The sequence below is a fragment of the Pungitius pungitius genome, chromosome 6 (assembly GCF_949316345.1).
Source record: "Pungitius pungitius chromosome 6, fPunPun2.1, whole genome shotgun sequence".
Lineage (NCBI taxonomy): Eukaryota > Metazoa > Chordata > Actinopteri > Perciformes > Gasterosteidae > Pungitius > Pungitius pungitius.
Genome location: NC_084905.1, coordinates 4,893,286 through 4,909,338, shown reverse-complemented (window position 1 = coordinate 4,909,338; position 16,053 = coordinate 4,893,286). Strand labels below are relative to the sequence as shown.

Here is a 16,053-nt window from a genome sequence, read left to right as displayed (position 1 = left end):
ATTTGTCCCCAGACCATCATGCTGATGAACAACTTGACTGAAATAATGATTAGATAAATGCATGCATCAATACCAATCCCTCAAATGCATATGATTCCACATTATATGGGCATGTGGGTTTGGTAGAAAATTAAAATAAGAATTGTGTAACTTCATAAGATCATTTAAACAGTTTGAGGATCATAGCTCTTTTCAGAAGTGTGGGTGGCTCTTAAAAGAACCTTTGTGGTGTGGATAGTTGTCTCTTGGTTTACTTTGACTTGGCGGGCTTCTCGGTCTTCTTGGGCAGAAGCACAGCCTGGATGTTGGGCAGCACGCCGCCCTGAGCGATGGTCACTCCGCCCAGCAGCTTGTTGAGCTCCTCGTCGTTGCGGACAGCCAGCTGCAGGTGACGCGGGATGATGCGAGTCTTCTTGTTGTCGCGGGCAGCGTTTCCAGCCAGCTCCAGGATCTCAGCGGTCAGGTACTCCAGCACAGCCGCCAGGTAGACGGGGGCTCCTGCGCCGACACGCTGCGCATAGTTGCCTTTGCGCAGATGTCTGTGGACACGACCGACTGGGAACTGGAGTCCGGCACGAGAGGAGCGGGTCTTGGCCTTCGCTCTGGCTTTGCCACCGGTTTTGCCTCTGCCGCTCATTGTTGATGATTACAAAGAAGGAAGTGCCGCTCATTCAGCCAAACCCTCCTTTATATGTCCGCGGAGCGGGCGGGACGGTTCCTGACATGCGGACCAACCAGAGAAGAGCCTCCAGGCACGAGCACACAGGGCGCCACTCCGAGTTTTGGCGGACAGTTTGAAATCATTTTCCACCAATGAGCAGCAGAGACTCGCTTGTGGAGTCGGGGCTGAGCTCCAGGAGGAGTCCTCCACCAATCAGGGCCCGCAGATCTGAATCTGCGTCAACGGTCCACAGCCGGTCCACACTTTAAGAGCCGCGTGTCTCCTCTCAAAACACACTTCTCTAATCCAGAGCTAGACGAGCCGATCATGGCACGAACCAAGCAGACCGCCCGTAAGTCCACCGGAGGCAAAGCCCCCAGGAAGCAGCTGGCCACCAAGGCTGCCCGTAAGAGCGCCCCGGCCACCGGCGGCGTGAAGAAACCTCACCGTTACAGGCCCGGTACCGTGGCTCTGAGAGAGATCCGTCGCTACCAGAAATCCACGGAGCTGCTGATCCGCAAGCTGCCCTTCCAGCGTCTGGTGAGGGAAATCGCTCAGGACTTCAAGACGGACCTGCGCTTCCAAAGCTCTGCTGTTATGGCTCTGCAGGAGTCCAGCGAGGCTTACCTGGTGGGTCTGTTCGAGGACACCAACCTGTGCGCCATCCACGCCAAGAGGGTCACCATCATGCCCAAAGACATTCAGCTGGCCCGTCGCATCCGCGGAGAGCGAGCTTAAACCTTCTGATTCTCCCCACACAACAACGGCTCTTTTCAGAGCCACCACACTTTCTCAAAAGAACAAATTCCTTTTCTGCAGAATTATGGCCATGTTCTTGAATATGGTTCAATTATAAACTGGAATAATTATTGCATCATATGTGAGACATGCATTGTATTTGACTTAGCAGGTGTTTTATTAAACAGAGCATTGTTTGATAAATGAACAGTCCAAGATATGAAGCTTGGTTAACTTTTGAGTAAAGAAACATTCATTTACACATTGTTTATTTTTATGGCACAATTAAACAATACAATTCCATGTACCAACACTAACATCCAAATTGGTTGACATAAGACTACAGCAGCAAACAAAAGTCTAACCTAGTTTTAAAGGCGCTGAGGTATTCTGCAGCTTTCTAGAATTTTGATCACGGTATGTGTAGCAGAAAAACTCTGCTGCTTAATTTTTAACTGGCAACAGATTAGACCGACAACCTACTGGTTTGTGGCGGTTCATAATGTAACCGCATATCAGAAATGTACTTCCAAACCATTCAGTGCTTTAAATCCCAACAGAGGGATTATGAAGTAAATTCTTTGTTTAAAAGGAAGCCAGTGGAGAGACCTGAACTGTAGTGATGTGATCTACTTTTCTGGTTTTAGTGAATACTCAAAATGCAGCGTTCTGGATCAGTTGAAGCTTTCTGAATGATTTTTTACACAGACTACTTCAATTGCTTTGTGATGAAATAGTTCAACATCTTACCTAAATTATTTATCTTGTTAAACCTCTGTCTGAGCATAGTATAGTTTTCATACACTGCATTTCATTAAATGTATGTTTTTAAAAATGATAAAAAACAAAATCTGTAACGTCATGTAATGTCATTTCAATTCATATGGTTCTATATATTATAAAGTCAACATAATGAGCTGTGGTCTGTTAATCAGAAATTAGCTCCACTGAAGTAAAATAATTGTCTGATAAATAAGTGGTCCTGGTGTACCTGCTGCTTCATCCTGGGCTTGGCTTCTGGTCCTGGTTTTGGTTGCTCACTCTCTGTAGGAGGGAGAACAGAGAGGGAGGAAGCGAATTTACTCACCACATAGTTCAGTCTGTTCACACAGCTGATGTTTGTTAATGTAAATGCAGGTTGAGCAGGTAAGGGGGTACCTGGTCTGGACCTTGAGGGGTCAAGAACTCTGGAACTCGGCTGGTGAAAAGACCTGGTGGAAGGTTGATGATTTCAACTTGGATCGATTTCATACTGAATCATGGGTGCACGGAATTTGTTCCTTTGTCAAGTAGGTTGTCAGCAGCATTGTCTTCATTTATGGGTTAAAAATTCATGGTAATGTGAGATTTCAAGTAATGCTCTTTAGCAGGCTATGATGGCCAAAAACATGGAAAATGAAAAATATGGATTCAAAAGACTTGTTTTTTTTCCTTCCCATTATGTTGGTGTGAAACCTTTTTGATGCTGTTAAATGTGTCCTTCATACTTGATTCCTTTGATTTCTACAATGGAACTGTAATTACTTGATTGAATTGTTTTCATTTCTTAAAAATAAGGATCAGTACTTATGATAAGGGCCACATTCTGGAGTCCAGGCAACATTTGGATGCTTTTGTATGAGAGACCTGCATGTGGTCTGGATAAGTAAAATGTATCATGTCTTTATCAAATTAGGTCATGTTGGCCAATACTCAAAGATGGTCAAAAAGAAATGAATAAAGATTTTACATTTTCCTCATTTACCATCCATGTGAAACCTTTGATTACCTCAAAATAAAATTAATGTTAATTAACTTATTGCAGACTGCTAAACAGATTCTCAATTAAAATCTAGTACTATTCATTTTATGAATGAAAGAAAAGCTCTTTAAGGATGGATTGTGTGGCTCTTAAAAGAGCCTTTTTTTTAGAGGTGTTGGTTCTTCAGAATGATTTCAGCTCACTTCTTCTTGGGTGCTGCCTTCTTGGCCTTGGGCTTAGCAGCCTTCTTCACGGGGGCTTTCTTGGCTGCGGGGGCCTTTTGCACCACCTTCTTGGGGCTCTTGGCTACCTTCTTGGGGCTCTTGGCCACCTTCTTGGGGCTCTTGGCCACCTTCTTGGGGCTCTTGGACACCTTCTTGGCCGCTGCGGGTTTCGTGGCCTTCTTCGGTGACTTCTTAGCGGCTATAACTTTCTTCACAGCCGCTGCTTTGGGCTTTTTGGCCGCTACAGGTTTCTTCGCTGCGGGCTTCTTGGCTTTAGGAGCGGCTTTCTTTGCCGGTTTATCGGCAGTGGTCTTGCTCATTTTGAAGGAGCCAGAGGCCCCAATCCCCTTGATCTGGACCAGAGTCCCCTTGGCCACCAGGCTCTTGATGGCGGTCTTGACGCGGGCATTATTTTTTTCCACATCGTATCCTCCGGCGGTCAGAGCCTTCTTGACAGCGGCAGCAGACACTCCGCTCCGCTCCTTAGAAGCGGCCACAGTTTTCACGATGAGGTCGGAGACGCTGGGACCGACCTTCTTGGGCTTGGACGCCTTCTTCTTGGCTGCTTTGGGCGCGGCGGCGGCTGGAGCTGGAGCTTCTTCTGCCATTTTGTCCCGCTGTTGTGAGTTTGTATCGTCGAGGACTCGAGAGTTTGAGACTGATGAAGCGCTCAAAGCAGCGGACTGCACTTAAACACATCATGAGAACCGTGGAGACTCAACCCAGCCCGTAGCTTCTCTTGCAGTCTGAAAGTCGAGTCACTTGTGTTTTCTCTTCACTGATTTAAGACTTTAAACTAAATGTGCATCAAGTTGTGAAGGCTGAAGGTGGAGGAGCCGATAGCGGACTAATTTCTCTTCATATTGAGGTCATGTTGAGCTCTGATGATCCATGTGTTTTGTTTGAGGAGCCTCCAAACCTCACCTACTCAGCGCCGTGGACAGCCCTGATCAGAGGCTTTTCACACTCATTTCTCACCTAAAAGTATTTAAATGCATCACATCTCCACCAAAAGTCGTTTTTCAACTGATGCACATGTTTGCTCAGGATCTCAATGTAAAAACCACCATCAGATAGTGATCAGTTTTTAATAAACTGGAGTTATTCTGGGAGCAGCAAACACACTGACGACAGAGGGGTAAAGCTGCTCACGGCAACATGTCCTCTGCTGATAACAATTCTTATTAGTGCAACTTGTAATGATCAAACATACTGAAAAACAAATGTTGCCCATTATGGAAAGATTACATTTAGCAAAGTAACTTGTTTTTTTCCCGAAATATTTTCAGCTGAATGAGGGAGTCGGCACTGAAATTTGGATTTTGATGCAAATATCCACATCTTCCTTATAATTGTTACGAATGTTGGATATTTTATATTACATATTTGTGTTATTCCTATCATCATTATTGTCAAACATTTACATCAATTATGTAAAAAGAGTTAACTCAAGCCTTTATAGCTTGTATTATTCTGATAACTTAGATGCACATTTGCCAGCATCATGTTGCTGGATATCAGTCTGCTCGATGGTATCACATCTTGCACGGTTTCAAACACACAATACGTTGTTTTAAATGTAATTTGTGTTTAAAAGAACAAATGATTTGATTACAAAGTAAAGATGTACATGAAAACCCAGATAAAGGCCTCGGGGCATAGACCAGATCTCCTTACGTATAGCTATTGTGTAAGATGTTTGTCCTTAGACTGATTTTTCATGTTTTCGTACCCTGTATTTAAGTTGAACTACTTAGTCAATGAGGACTTGATAAGCAATTGGACATTCTTCAATGTGACACTTAAAACTTGTATAACTGTTGTGTCTGCTGTAAATATTTGAATAATAATCAGTAAAGGGCACTTTTAGGATGGAGTGGGTGGTTTTTAAAACAGCCTTTATTTACCTTCTTAGTGTTTCTTTGTCTTTTTTGGTGACTTCTTAGCAACTACTGCCGCCTTTTCTTCTGTTTCTTGCTGCTGTGTTATAGACACATGTAATTCTTAATACATTAATTGTATTCTTTACTGTAAAAAAGGATGAATACACAATGAAATGAAACTCAAACCACATATGAATGAACTTTTAAACATTCAGGTTTTTAACCTTCAACGTGTACTAAACTCTTACATTAAGATTATAGAAAATTCTAAAATTCATAATTTATTATTTAATATATTTCTATTGATATATTTATTCCTTAATTAAATTATTATATTGCTTAAAGATGCCCTTAGAGATGGGTGGCTGTATAATCATAGAGATGTCCTTACATAAAAGAACATACATTTTCCCCCACAATATGAAATTCATCAATTTAGTTTTATTTTTTAAACAAAACAGCTCTGTATAATGTAGATTATCTTTAATAACTGAACAGTTTCTAATTCACAAATGTTTCAGACCCCTTGTGATCCATTTAAACTGAAATGTTTCTATCATAGATTGAGCACATCCTCTTGATATTGGCATGCACAGAGACAGATTGGCCATAGGAGAAACCCCTTGCGGGCCTATACAAGTTTGGGCTCTCCCAATACCATCACCAACCAGCCCTACATCTGACATCGCAAAACCCAACTAAAATCTGCTCGCAGCAGGGCGTCGCAGGGGAGACATGCAGGTGGTAATTGTATTGAATTGTGGTATCGTAAGTATAGATTAATTTGGCGTTGGATGAAAGCGTCAGCTAAATAACCTGTAATATAATGTAAAGTAATGAAAGTCAGAGAGCAATTGGGGGTTGGATGTTTTTCTCAGGGGCACTTCGACATGGTGCATGGAGCAGCCAGGAATCGAACCACACCCTCTCTACTCCGAGCCCCACCAGCGTGGTCTTTCTCTCTACCATCTGATCCTTGCCCAGCATTAAGCAGATTTATGTAGCAAACTTGACCTACCATGGAGTGTTACAATAACCAGTATCATTTAATTCCATGTGACCATCCAGGTACATTTGTGGATCCAAGTGTTTTAAAGTAACATGATTTAATTTCTTTGTAATCACTCAGAATGAAGTATTTTTCCAAGTAGGTCATGGATGATATTTGGGATTCCTACATTTTCTTCCCTTAGTGCACCCCTGGGCATGCATTCTGATTTGTACGTATTTTTTAAGGGAAACTCATCAAACTGCAATTTCAGGCTTTGACAGAATGCAGCTCATTTACCCCAACAACTGTTTTTGGTATTAAATCTAGCAGTGACAGTTAAATATTTCAGGGGTCTACATTACCTCTCACTGTTGGTAAAGATAATAGTTCAATTCCTTCTAGTTTATTGATTACTTAAGGTCGAAGGATATAAGCTCTTCAGAGTGTGTGTGTTTGGCCCTTAAAAGGACCTTTGGGTGTTGGTTGGTAAGTCGGTTTTTATCCTCCGAAGCCGTACAGGGTGCGTCCCTGTCTCTTCAGGGCATAGACCACATCCATGGCGGTCACAGTCTTCCTCTTGGCGTGCTCGGTGTAGGTGACGGCATCACGGATCACGTTCTCCAGGAAGACCTTCAGCACACCGCGGGTCTCCTCGTAGATCAGACCGGAGATGCGCTTCACTCCACCACGGCGAGCCAGACGGCGGATAGCGGGCTTGGTGATTCCCTGGATGTTATCACGGAGGACTTTACGGTGGCGCTTGGCGCCTCCTTTGCCGAGTCCTTTTCCTCCCTTTCCTCTGCCGCTCATTTTCAGTTGATGGTTTTGTTACAAGTAGATGAAGTGTGCAGTAGTTCACTGATACTTATACCCACTCTGAGGACGTGAAAGAAGACATAGGCGGAGCTTGCTCCACTAGATCATCAACATTGAACCAACATGTGTTTTTGTGCCATAGATAACTAAACGTTGTTCCAAAGTGCGGCAATATTAAAGACTACAATGTGTGGTCTTACAGAGACAAAACAGCAGATATTAATGGTGCACATGTGAACGTATGCCTGTTTTTGTGACACTCACTGTATTTATTTGTCTCCATTCATCTTGTTATTGATCTTAAAGTGGGAAGTCTATAACATAGTGGGGCTTAATTTTTTGGTCACAGGGAATTCTTGACTGTCAAGGATGCAATCTAAATGAGGATGAGATATGTTGGGTATTGCACAAAAGTAGAATAAACAAATCCAGGATAAGTGAAAGAGCACCACTTAATCAATCAATCAATACCGTATACCATTTTACATGGTAAAAAACAATTTGCAGATCTCACTTAGACTTTTCAGCAAATATCTAACCATATTCTCAGTCTCAAAACACATTCTGTACTCTAATGCACATGTCATGCATACTGGTAAACACAAGTGGCAAAATATTAAATACAAATAGAGAATACATGTCATTGATTAAACACTCAGAATTGATTTCACTTGTATCAAATGAGGTAACACAACCAATATAAGTAAGTTCAAACAGCAAACAGGTTACACTCTGTTACAATGCAGTACACAGCGGCTTGAAATACACACTGTGCTCATATTTAACCACAAGAATAATATCGCTGGTAAAAACTGGTACAATGGTATAATGTATTTTATTCAGGTGCATCCTGTGGAACTCCTCTTAATTCTCACTGGTCTGTGTCCAGGGAACAAACACGTTTAAAACATAAGGAAACACATGCTGCAAACAATAATCACAATTACTACACAGTTGTCATTGATAAAACACAACGCCTCAAAATGGTTCATACTTGTTTTCAATGATGTAATTAAACCGATTGATTGTTGTGTCTAATGATTGATCGACTGTGTTTGAATATGTATGTACTGTGTTTGTAATTTGAAAGCATTGCTTGATTTTGAACACAGGTTAAATCAGGGGTGGGAAATTATTTTTTCCAGGGGGCCACATGAGAAATAGAAAATATTGTGGGGGGCCAGGCAAAATGCCGGACTAAATTCTCATACTATTAATTATTTCTTTATTAAAGCAGTACATACACAATGCAAAAATATCAATTTGTCACTTTATCTTGCATATGTTTCAAAAGTCCGACATTTTTCCTGGTGAGACTTGGACGGTTGTCTTTTGTGACACCTGCGAGTCGGTCCCATTTCAGACCCAGCGGGTTCATGCAGGCATCTACCTCTGTGAAAAGATCGCTCCCTGTCGTTGTCACTTTCATTGAGCGCAATGCTGCCAGCTTCTCTGTGATATTAAAGTGCTTTATTTCACAGACGAATACGAGCAACTGGGCCGTGTCACGGAGGATGCAGCTCTCGTCCAAAGCCAAGGAGAAAAAGTCAAAACTTGCCACTTCACATTGCAGCTAGGCTCCTTATTTCCCGCAATGTCCTTGATCCTTCTGGTCACGGTTTGCCTGGGAAGCGGGACTTGCCTTTTAGCATTGGTTAAGCTTTTGTTCACTGCTTGCTTCTCGTAATGCCACTCAAATGGAAATCCTTAAATACGGCGATATGTTCTCCGCTAACTAAACACACGGCTTTATCTTTATTGGGCTGGCAGATCCCCTCCGGCTCCGTGGTTGTCTGAACCGGTGTGTGCTACGAGAGCCACTCTGCGAGCATCCGAAAGAAAATGGCGTAAATACAAACAACCTGATGACCTCCATGCGTTTCAGGCGCTTCTCTCCTCTTTTTCTGCCTCCATCAAAAGTGCAAAAAGTGCTCTCTACCAATCTAGAATTGATTCCTCATTTTCCAACCCCAAAAAACTATTTTCTATCTTCACTAACCTCCTCGAACCCCCCAGTCCTACTCCCCCCTCCACCCTCCTTCCAGGAGACTTTGTCACCTACTTTACCAAAAAAATAGCTGACATGCGCTCCTCCTTCTCCAACCCACCTCCTTCAAACTATATCCCACAGACTTTGCCTCAATCGCCCTCACTTCCCTGTTTCACACCCCTGTCTCCTAAAAAAGTTCTTACCTTGGTAACCTCTGCCTGTCCCTCCACCTGCCCCCTTGACCCCATTCCATCCCACATTCTACAGTCAATCGCCCCGATCTTCTTCCTTTCCTCACTTGTCTCATTAACAATGCTCTGTTATTTGGCTGTTTTCCCAACACTTTGAAGGAGGCAAGAGTTAACCCACTCCTGAAGAAACCCACCCTCAACCCTTCTGAAGAAAACAACTACAGACCGGTATCCCTCCTTCCCTTCCTGTCCAAAACTATTGAACGAGCCACCTTTAACCAACTCTCCTCCTGTAGAGGCCCTTTGCCTCGCACATTGAGTTCCTCTTGGTTGGGGTTTCGTGTGGATTGTTTTTGACGCGTGACACAGTTCATGAGTCAACCAGTCTTTTTGCTGTCCTTTATATTGTTCTTCTTTGTATATACATACCATTCCCAATCGTTCACGTTTACCTTTACGTTTCACGCTTCACGTTTACCTTTACGCTTCACGCTTCACGTTTCACGTTTCACGTTTCACGGTCGAAAAACTATTTCCCTTCCAACACCCAACACCTGTGCCCAGTAACCCTTCTGATTATATAGCCATTGCGGCCTAACTGAAACGCCTCCTCTCACCTCCCTAGGGGGTGGGGCTAACAGACAAACAATAACAAAAATGGCTCTTACACACCGGCCCCTAATTGGTTCTGGCGACAGACAAGACAATTTCACATAATTCTATAACATAAGGAGCCATTACCTTTGAAACAAAAAAAACATTTTAAAGTAATCAGTTTCAATTCACTTATCTATACACTTTACAGCATAAACATCATGCTAGTTCAATATTATTTTTTACATATCTGCTGCTTCGCAAAGAAGACAAATCTTTGTCACTGGTCTCTCGATTACACTACTTTTGGTTTGGAGACGAACAGAACGCACAAGTCCTTTCCTATCAGGAAATGTTTGTAGTATCTTTCCAAGTATCCACGATCCACGAGGTGCTGTTGAATCAACAACGACAACTATGTCTCCAGGGAAAAATCCTTTTTTTTCCTCATTCCACTTTTGCCTTTCCTGCAGCAACGGTATATACTCTTGTGTCCATCGTTTCCAAAACAAGTCAGCCAAATACTGAGTTTGTCTCCATCTTCTTTTAATGTACATATCACCTTTCTCGAATAGCCCAGGTGGATAGACTGGGTTTCCTTTCATCAACAGAATGTGGTTTGGTGTTAATGGCTCGAGGTCATTAGGATCATCAGACAATTGTGTAATGGGACGACCATTGAGTATGCATTCCACTTCGCATAGCAAAGTGTGAAATCCTTCATCCTCCAGACATTGCTGATGAAGCACAGTACTTAGAATCCTCCTAACCATACGTATGATGCGCTCCCAAATGCCACCATGATGGGATCCGGCAGGGGGGTTGAAAATCCATTTGATTCCATTCTGTGCCATCGTTTTTTGTACTTTATGGTGGTCTAATGAAGCTAACGCTTCTCTGAGCTCTCTTTCAGCTTCCACAAAGTTAGTTCCATTATCTGATCGCATCACAGAAATTTGTCCTCTTTTTTATATACTTTAGTACAGATGTACTGTCGGTCCAGAATTGTGGCTCTTCCAAAGGAAGCTGCAGCTCTGAACTCAGCATCTTGTCCACCTTAACAGCTACAGTAGCAGCTGTGAGCTCCAAACGAGGGATGGTCACTTGTTTCAGTGGGGCAACCCTTGCCTTTCCAAGTACGAATGCAATATGGACCTGGTTTTTACTGTTTTGCAACCGGATATATGTAACCGTTCCGTATGCACTTTCACTGGCATCAGAGAAGTGATGCAACTGAGCAGATATGACATGGCCAAAGTCTTTAGGTTTAAAGCACCTGCTGACCTTGAAACTTCCCACACTCTCGAGATCTTCCATCCATTTGTTCCATTTCTGTTGAACGCTTTGGGGTATTGAATCATCCCAACCACACTTCAAGCGACACAAGTCCTGCAGAATTATCTTAGCTGGGATTGTGAAAGGTGCTAAGAAACCTAAAGGATCGTAGACAGAACTGATCATGGATAACATCCCACGTCTTGTATGTGGTTGTTCTCGGATGTTAAATTTAAATTTGAAGGCGTCCGTCTCGATGCACCAATGTAGTCCAAGGGCCCGTTCAACTGGCAATTTATCCCTGTCTAGATCCAACTCCTTGAAGTTCTTGGATCTTTGTTCTTCGGAAATCTCTAATAGCACCTCACGGCTATTGCTGATCCACTTTGTGAGATTAAAACCCCCTAACTTGCAGATAGCTGTAATGTTTTTTACCATTTGGATAGCATCTTCTTCAGAAGGCAAACTTTTTAAAAGATCATCCACATAAAAACTTCTTCCTACCGTGTCTATTACTTCTTCTGAGAAGTGAGTTTGATTATCCTCGGCAATCTTCTTTAAAGCATAACATGCACAACTAGGTGAAGATACCGCTCCAAATAAATGAACTGTCATACGGTACTGTACAAGCTCTTGCTCCAGGTTCCCTTCTGGCCACCACAAGAACCTTAAAAAGTCAGAGTGTTCCTCTGCAACTTTAACTTGATGAAACATTGATTGCACATCAGCCATAATTGCTACAGGTTCTTGCCTAAACCGTGTTAACACTCCTAACAATGAGCTTGTCAGGTTTGGTCCTTGTAGGAGCTGACTGTTCAGTGAGACACCTTTAAATTCTGCACCGCAGTCGAACACAACGCGCAAGCTTCCTTTCTGTGGATGGTATACTCCATGGTGAGGGAGAAACCACACTTTCCCATCTGTCCGTTCCAACTGATGCTCTGGAACCTTTTCCGCATATCCTTTATTGATGACATCAGTAAGGAAGGTTGCATATTCTTTGTGAAAACCTTGATTTTTTAGAAGTTTTCTTTTCAGTGAGCTGATGCGTTGTTTAGCAACGGAAAAGTTGTTTGGCATAGTTACATGAGGTGCTTTAAAAGGCAACCTTATGTTGTACTGTCCTTTTTTAAGCTGCACTGAACCCTTCACTATTTCCATGAACTTCCTTTCGTCTACTGACATCTCCTCTTTGTCATTAGAGAAATTTTCACTGAAATCTTGGTTGTACTGCTTCATCAATAGTTCTTCCAATCTGTCAACACCAATCCTATTTACACTAACCGTAGGGTGGCCACTCTCACCCTGCTTTGCACAGTTCCCATTGAGAGGTCCATTAACCACCCAGCCCAATAGAGTTCTTACTGCATATGGTCCCTCTCCTTGACTATTGACTACTTCCCATGGCTCCATTAACTTTGAGGCGTTTGTGCCAATCAACAAATCAACATCTGCGTTAATACGGGGAATATTTACCTCTTTCAAGTAAGTCCACTTTGACAACTGTTCTTCGGATATGATATTTTGTGTCGACACTGGCATTACCTTTTGAGTAAACACACTTGGAAGCTCAAAGAATTGATTGTGAGCAAATTCTGAGATCTCCAAGCCTTCGACAATACAACTTGGAGCAGTACTACTGTGACCCATTGTATGTAGATTAATCCTTGTTTTTCTTCCTTTAATGTTCAGTCTCTCCATTAGACTTTCAGAACAGAAAGTGTCTGTACTTCCTGGGTCCAGGAATGCGTAAGTTTGTATGATTTGGTTTCCTTTCGTACACTTAACATTAACAGGTAGGATTGAAAGGATGCCGTTACTGCCTCCGGCCCCCGTATGACCACAAGTAGAGACAGTTGTGCCACTCCCCGGCCGTTCCTTTGGCTGCTCTTCGCCTTTGCTCATTTCCTTTCTATCAATGTGAAGCACACTGGGATGACTCTGGTGGCAAATATTGCAAGATAAGCGTTTACTGCAACTCTTGCTCATATGTCCTAGGTGCAAGCAACCAAAGCAAACTCCCTTTTCTTTCATAAAGTCCAACTTTTCGCGATGGCTTCTTTTCCTCAATTGTGGACAGTTCTCCAATGCGTGTCCACATGTACAGTACAAACAGGAAACATTTGGTGCTGTAGGTGCACTAATTTGCGTTTGAGTTTCAACGCTTTTCTTGTTTACACTTACGGCTGGTTCAGTAGACATAAAGACAGCAGTTGCAAAGCTATTTCTTTTAGACTGAAATCTTTGACTTAGTTTTGTCTTGCTGCTTCCTTTATTTACACCATCTTGAATGTCCTGGATGTTGCCAAAGATAGGATCAGAAATGATTTTGACTTGATACTCAATGAACTTTATAAAGTCTCTAAAACCAGATCTGCGATCTTCTTTTTCTGAGATTTCACATGCAGCTGCTCTCCACTTTTCTCTGAGCTTCTATGGAAGTTTCTGCATGATTGCTTTCATGTTGGCTGGCATATTGAGTTCATCCAAATATTGCAACTCCTCCATAGCATTGCAGCATTCTCGTAAACACAATGCATATGCTTGTAGCCCTTTAACGTCTTCTGCCTTAACGGCGGGCCATCCAATGATTTTGTCCACATAGGCAGCTGTGACCTTTACTTCATTTCCAAAATGCCTTCCGAGAAGTTCTTTGGCCATAGCATAACCTTTTTCTGGAGCCATATGCTGGCAACTACGCACCAGATCTCTAGGCTGCCCCCTAGTAAACTGCTCGAGATAATACAAACAGTGTCCTTGGTTTGTTTTAGCTTCGACACAATGTTGAAAAGCTCTAATGAATGATCTGAATTCTAAAGGGTCACCATCAAAAATGGGAATTTCTCTGCGTGGTAAGAATTGAGAGTTCTGTGACTGTACAAGAAGTGCTGTAACTTCATTTTGTCTTTGTAACAGACTGTAGAGATCTCCATTTACTTGAGGATTGCCTTGCAATGATGCTGGTTGCGGATCACCAGATTTGGAATCTGATTGAAGCTTTATTCGATCAAATTCTTGCCACTTGTCCTTTTTCTCAATAGCTGCTGCTTTGTCGTACTTGCCTGCTTCAATTGGGTTTTCCACTTTTAACTGAGCGCTCGCAGGCATTGAGTAATTTTGCGTAAGTTTTTCCTTTTGCACTAGTTTGTATTGTTCAGCATAAGGATTAAGTTTGGTTCCCTTTATGAAGTATGAATCCATGCCATCTGACCGTGTAGTTAAAACACTGCCATGCTTTGAGGTATTCAACACTGCCAACTTTGCTGTAGATGCTGCTAATTCTGTGTCAATTTCAAGTTGTTCCTGTTTTCTCCTTAATTGATCAACCTGCTCCTCCAGAACATGTTTCATCTGTAGCGCTGCAGAACGTGCCATGAGTGCAGCCCTTTCTGCCTCAGTTTGACGCCTTGTGGAGGACGTTGAACCCTTGCTGACCCTAGACACATTACTGGTTCGCTCTGATGTTGGAAGCATTGGATCCAACATTTGAAATGCTGTCCTGAGGCTCCACATTAACCACATCATTATGAATATCGACAATTTTAGTATTGGGGCAACTTTCGTTGCAGACTAACCATTTGTCTATATCATCAATAAAGACCTTGACGCTAAGCATTTTTAATTTATACCACATTTCATGATTTTCCACCTCTTCTTTAGGTACCAACTTCATCAATGCATCATGGTTTTCTTTTGCTTCACCACAAAGAACTTTAAACTTTTCAAATGTACCTTTTACCTCTGTGACATAGCTTTTATCACCCATCAAATCAACAATTATCTCCTTGAGATTATGTGCCCTTTGAAATTTTACCTTTCTCTTCTTTTGCAGGCGTACAATTTTTTCCATAAGTGCCTTTTCTGTCAATTTAACAGTCCGTCGTTTTACAGAGTAGTCCATTTTACCTGACTCAACTTGAGACTCTGTCTCAGGTAAGAGTTCAGGATCAGCAGCGTGTGCTTCTTCCATTGTCCAAGATGCACGTTCGTTTTTGTGAATACTTGCTCAGTTCCTTTCAGTCACAAATGCCGTGGCTTTTACACGTAAAGTCATGTTTGCACGCAATTAGAACAATGTTCACCCTGTATTTAGCGTTACACATACCTTGACACTTGCATGCAGGTGCGCTGACGCTCGGTCTCTACCTCCGTGAGTGAAGTTCCGTACCGCACAACTACGACTGCTGCCGCTCCTGTCCGCTGCACCAAACAGCCACCGCTCAGACTGCGTCGCCAGTCACTGCTCCAAACCGCCGCTGGGTTCGCCGCTCCAATCACTGCTCCAAACTGCCGCGGTGTCCGCCGCTCCAATCGCTGCTCCAAACTGCCGCTGGGTTCGCCGCTCCAATCGCTAATCCAAACTTCCGCGGTGTCCGCCGCTCCAATCGCGGCTCCAAACTGCCGCTGGGTTCGCAGCTCCAATCGCGGCTCCAAACTGCCGCTGGGTTCGCCGCTCCAATCGCGGCTCCAAACTGCCGCTGGGTTCGCCGCTCCAATCGCGGCTCCAAACTGCCGCTGGGTTCGCCGCTCCAATCGCGGCTCCACAGCTGCTCCTTTTACAGCACCAAACTGCTGCCGCTCCTATCCCACGAAGCGAGTTTTTCGACTTAAATGTAGAGGCCCTTTGCCTCGCACATTGAGTTCCTCTTGGTTGGGGTTTCGTGTGGATTGTTTTTGACGCGTGACACAGTTCATGAGTCAACCAGTCTTTTTGCTGTCCTTTATTTTGTTCTTCTTTGTATATACATACCATTCCCAATCGTTCACGTTTACCTTTACGCTTGACGCTTCACGTTTCACGTTTCACGTTTCACGGTCGAAAAACTATTTCCCTTCCAACACCCAACACCTGTGCCCAGTAACCCTTCTGATTATATAGCCATTGCGGCCTAACTGAAACGCCTCCTCTCACCTCCCTAGGGGGTGGGGCTAACAGACAAACAATAACA

General features: G+C 43.1%; 4 protein-coding genes across 4 annotated transcripts in view; 1 reads left to right on the top strand and 3 right to left on the bottom strand.

Moving 5' to 3' along the window:
• LOC119195887 (histone H2AX) overlaps nucleotides 1-829 on the bottom strand; it is a 207,132-nt gene extending 206,303 nt beyond the window's left edge. The window contains 1 exon segment of the mRNA XM_037451208.2: nucleotides 222-829. Coding sequence (XP_037307105.2) covers nucleotides 222-637 — 416 coding nt within the window. The 5' untranslated portion in view covers nucleotides 638-829.
• Nucleotides 830-984: 155 nt separating this feature from the next.
• On the top strand, nucleotides 985-1,882 carry LOC119195877 (histone H3). The gene has a single exon (XM_037451197.2). It carries the CDS (start codon nucleotides 989-991, stop codon nucleotides 1,397-1,399), a length of 411 nt encoding a protein of 136 aa, XP_037307094.1. The 5' UTR covers nucleotides 985-988; the 3' UTR covers nucleotides 1,400-1,882.
• A 1,418-nt stretch (nucleotides 1,883-3,300) lies between these two features.
• Nucleotides 3,301-4,586, bottom strand: LOC119195861 (histone H1-like). The gene has a single exon (XM_037451170.2). The coding sequence runs from the start codon at nucleotides 3,970-3,972 to the stop codon at nucleotides 3,340-3,342; it is 633 nt and encodes a 210-aa protein (XP_037307067.2). The 5' UTR covers nucleotides 3,973-4,586; the 3' UTR covers nucleotides 3,301-3,339.
• A 2,107-nt stretch (nucleotides 4,587-6,693) lies between these two features.
• LOC119195909 (histone H4) lies at nucleotides 6,694-7,063 on the bottom strand. Its single transcript, XM_037451230.2, has one exon. It carries the CDS (start codon nucleotides 7,046-7,048, stop codon nucleotides 6,737-6,739), a length of 312 nt encoding a protein of 103 aa, XP_037307127.1. The 5' UTR covers nucleotides 7,049-7,063; the 3' UTR covers nucleotides 6,694-6,736.
• Between the last annotated feature and the right edge of the window lie 8,990 nt (nucleotides 7,064-16,053).

Bases quoted from the DNA above. Each gene is read 5' to 3' on its own strand.
- LOC119195861 (XM_037451170.2), bottom strand. From the start codon at position 3,972: ATGGCAGAAGAAGCTCCAGCTCCAGCCGCCGCCGCGCCCAAAGCAGCC.
- LOC119195877 (XM_037451197.2), top strand. From the start codon at position 989: ATGGCACGAACCAAGCAGACCGCCCGTAAGTCCACCGGAGGCAAAGCC.
- LOC119195909 (XM_037451230.2), bottom strand. From the start codon at position 7,048: ATGAGCGGCAGAGGAAAGGGAGGAAAAGGACTCGGCAAAGGAGGCGCC.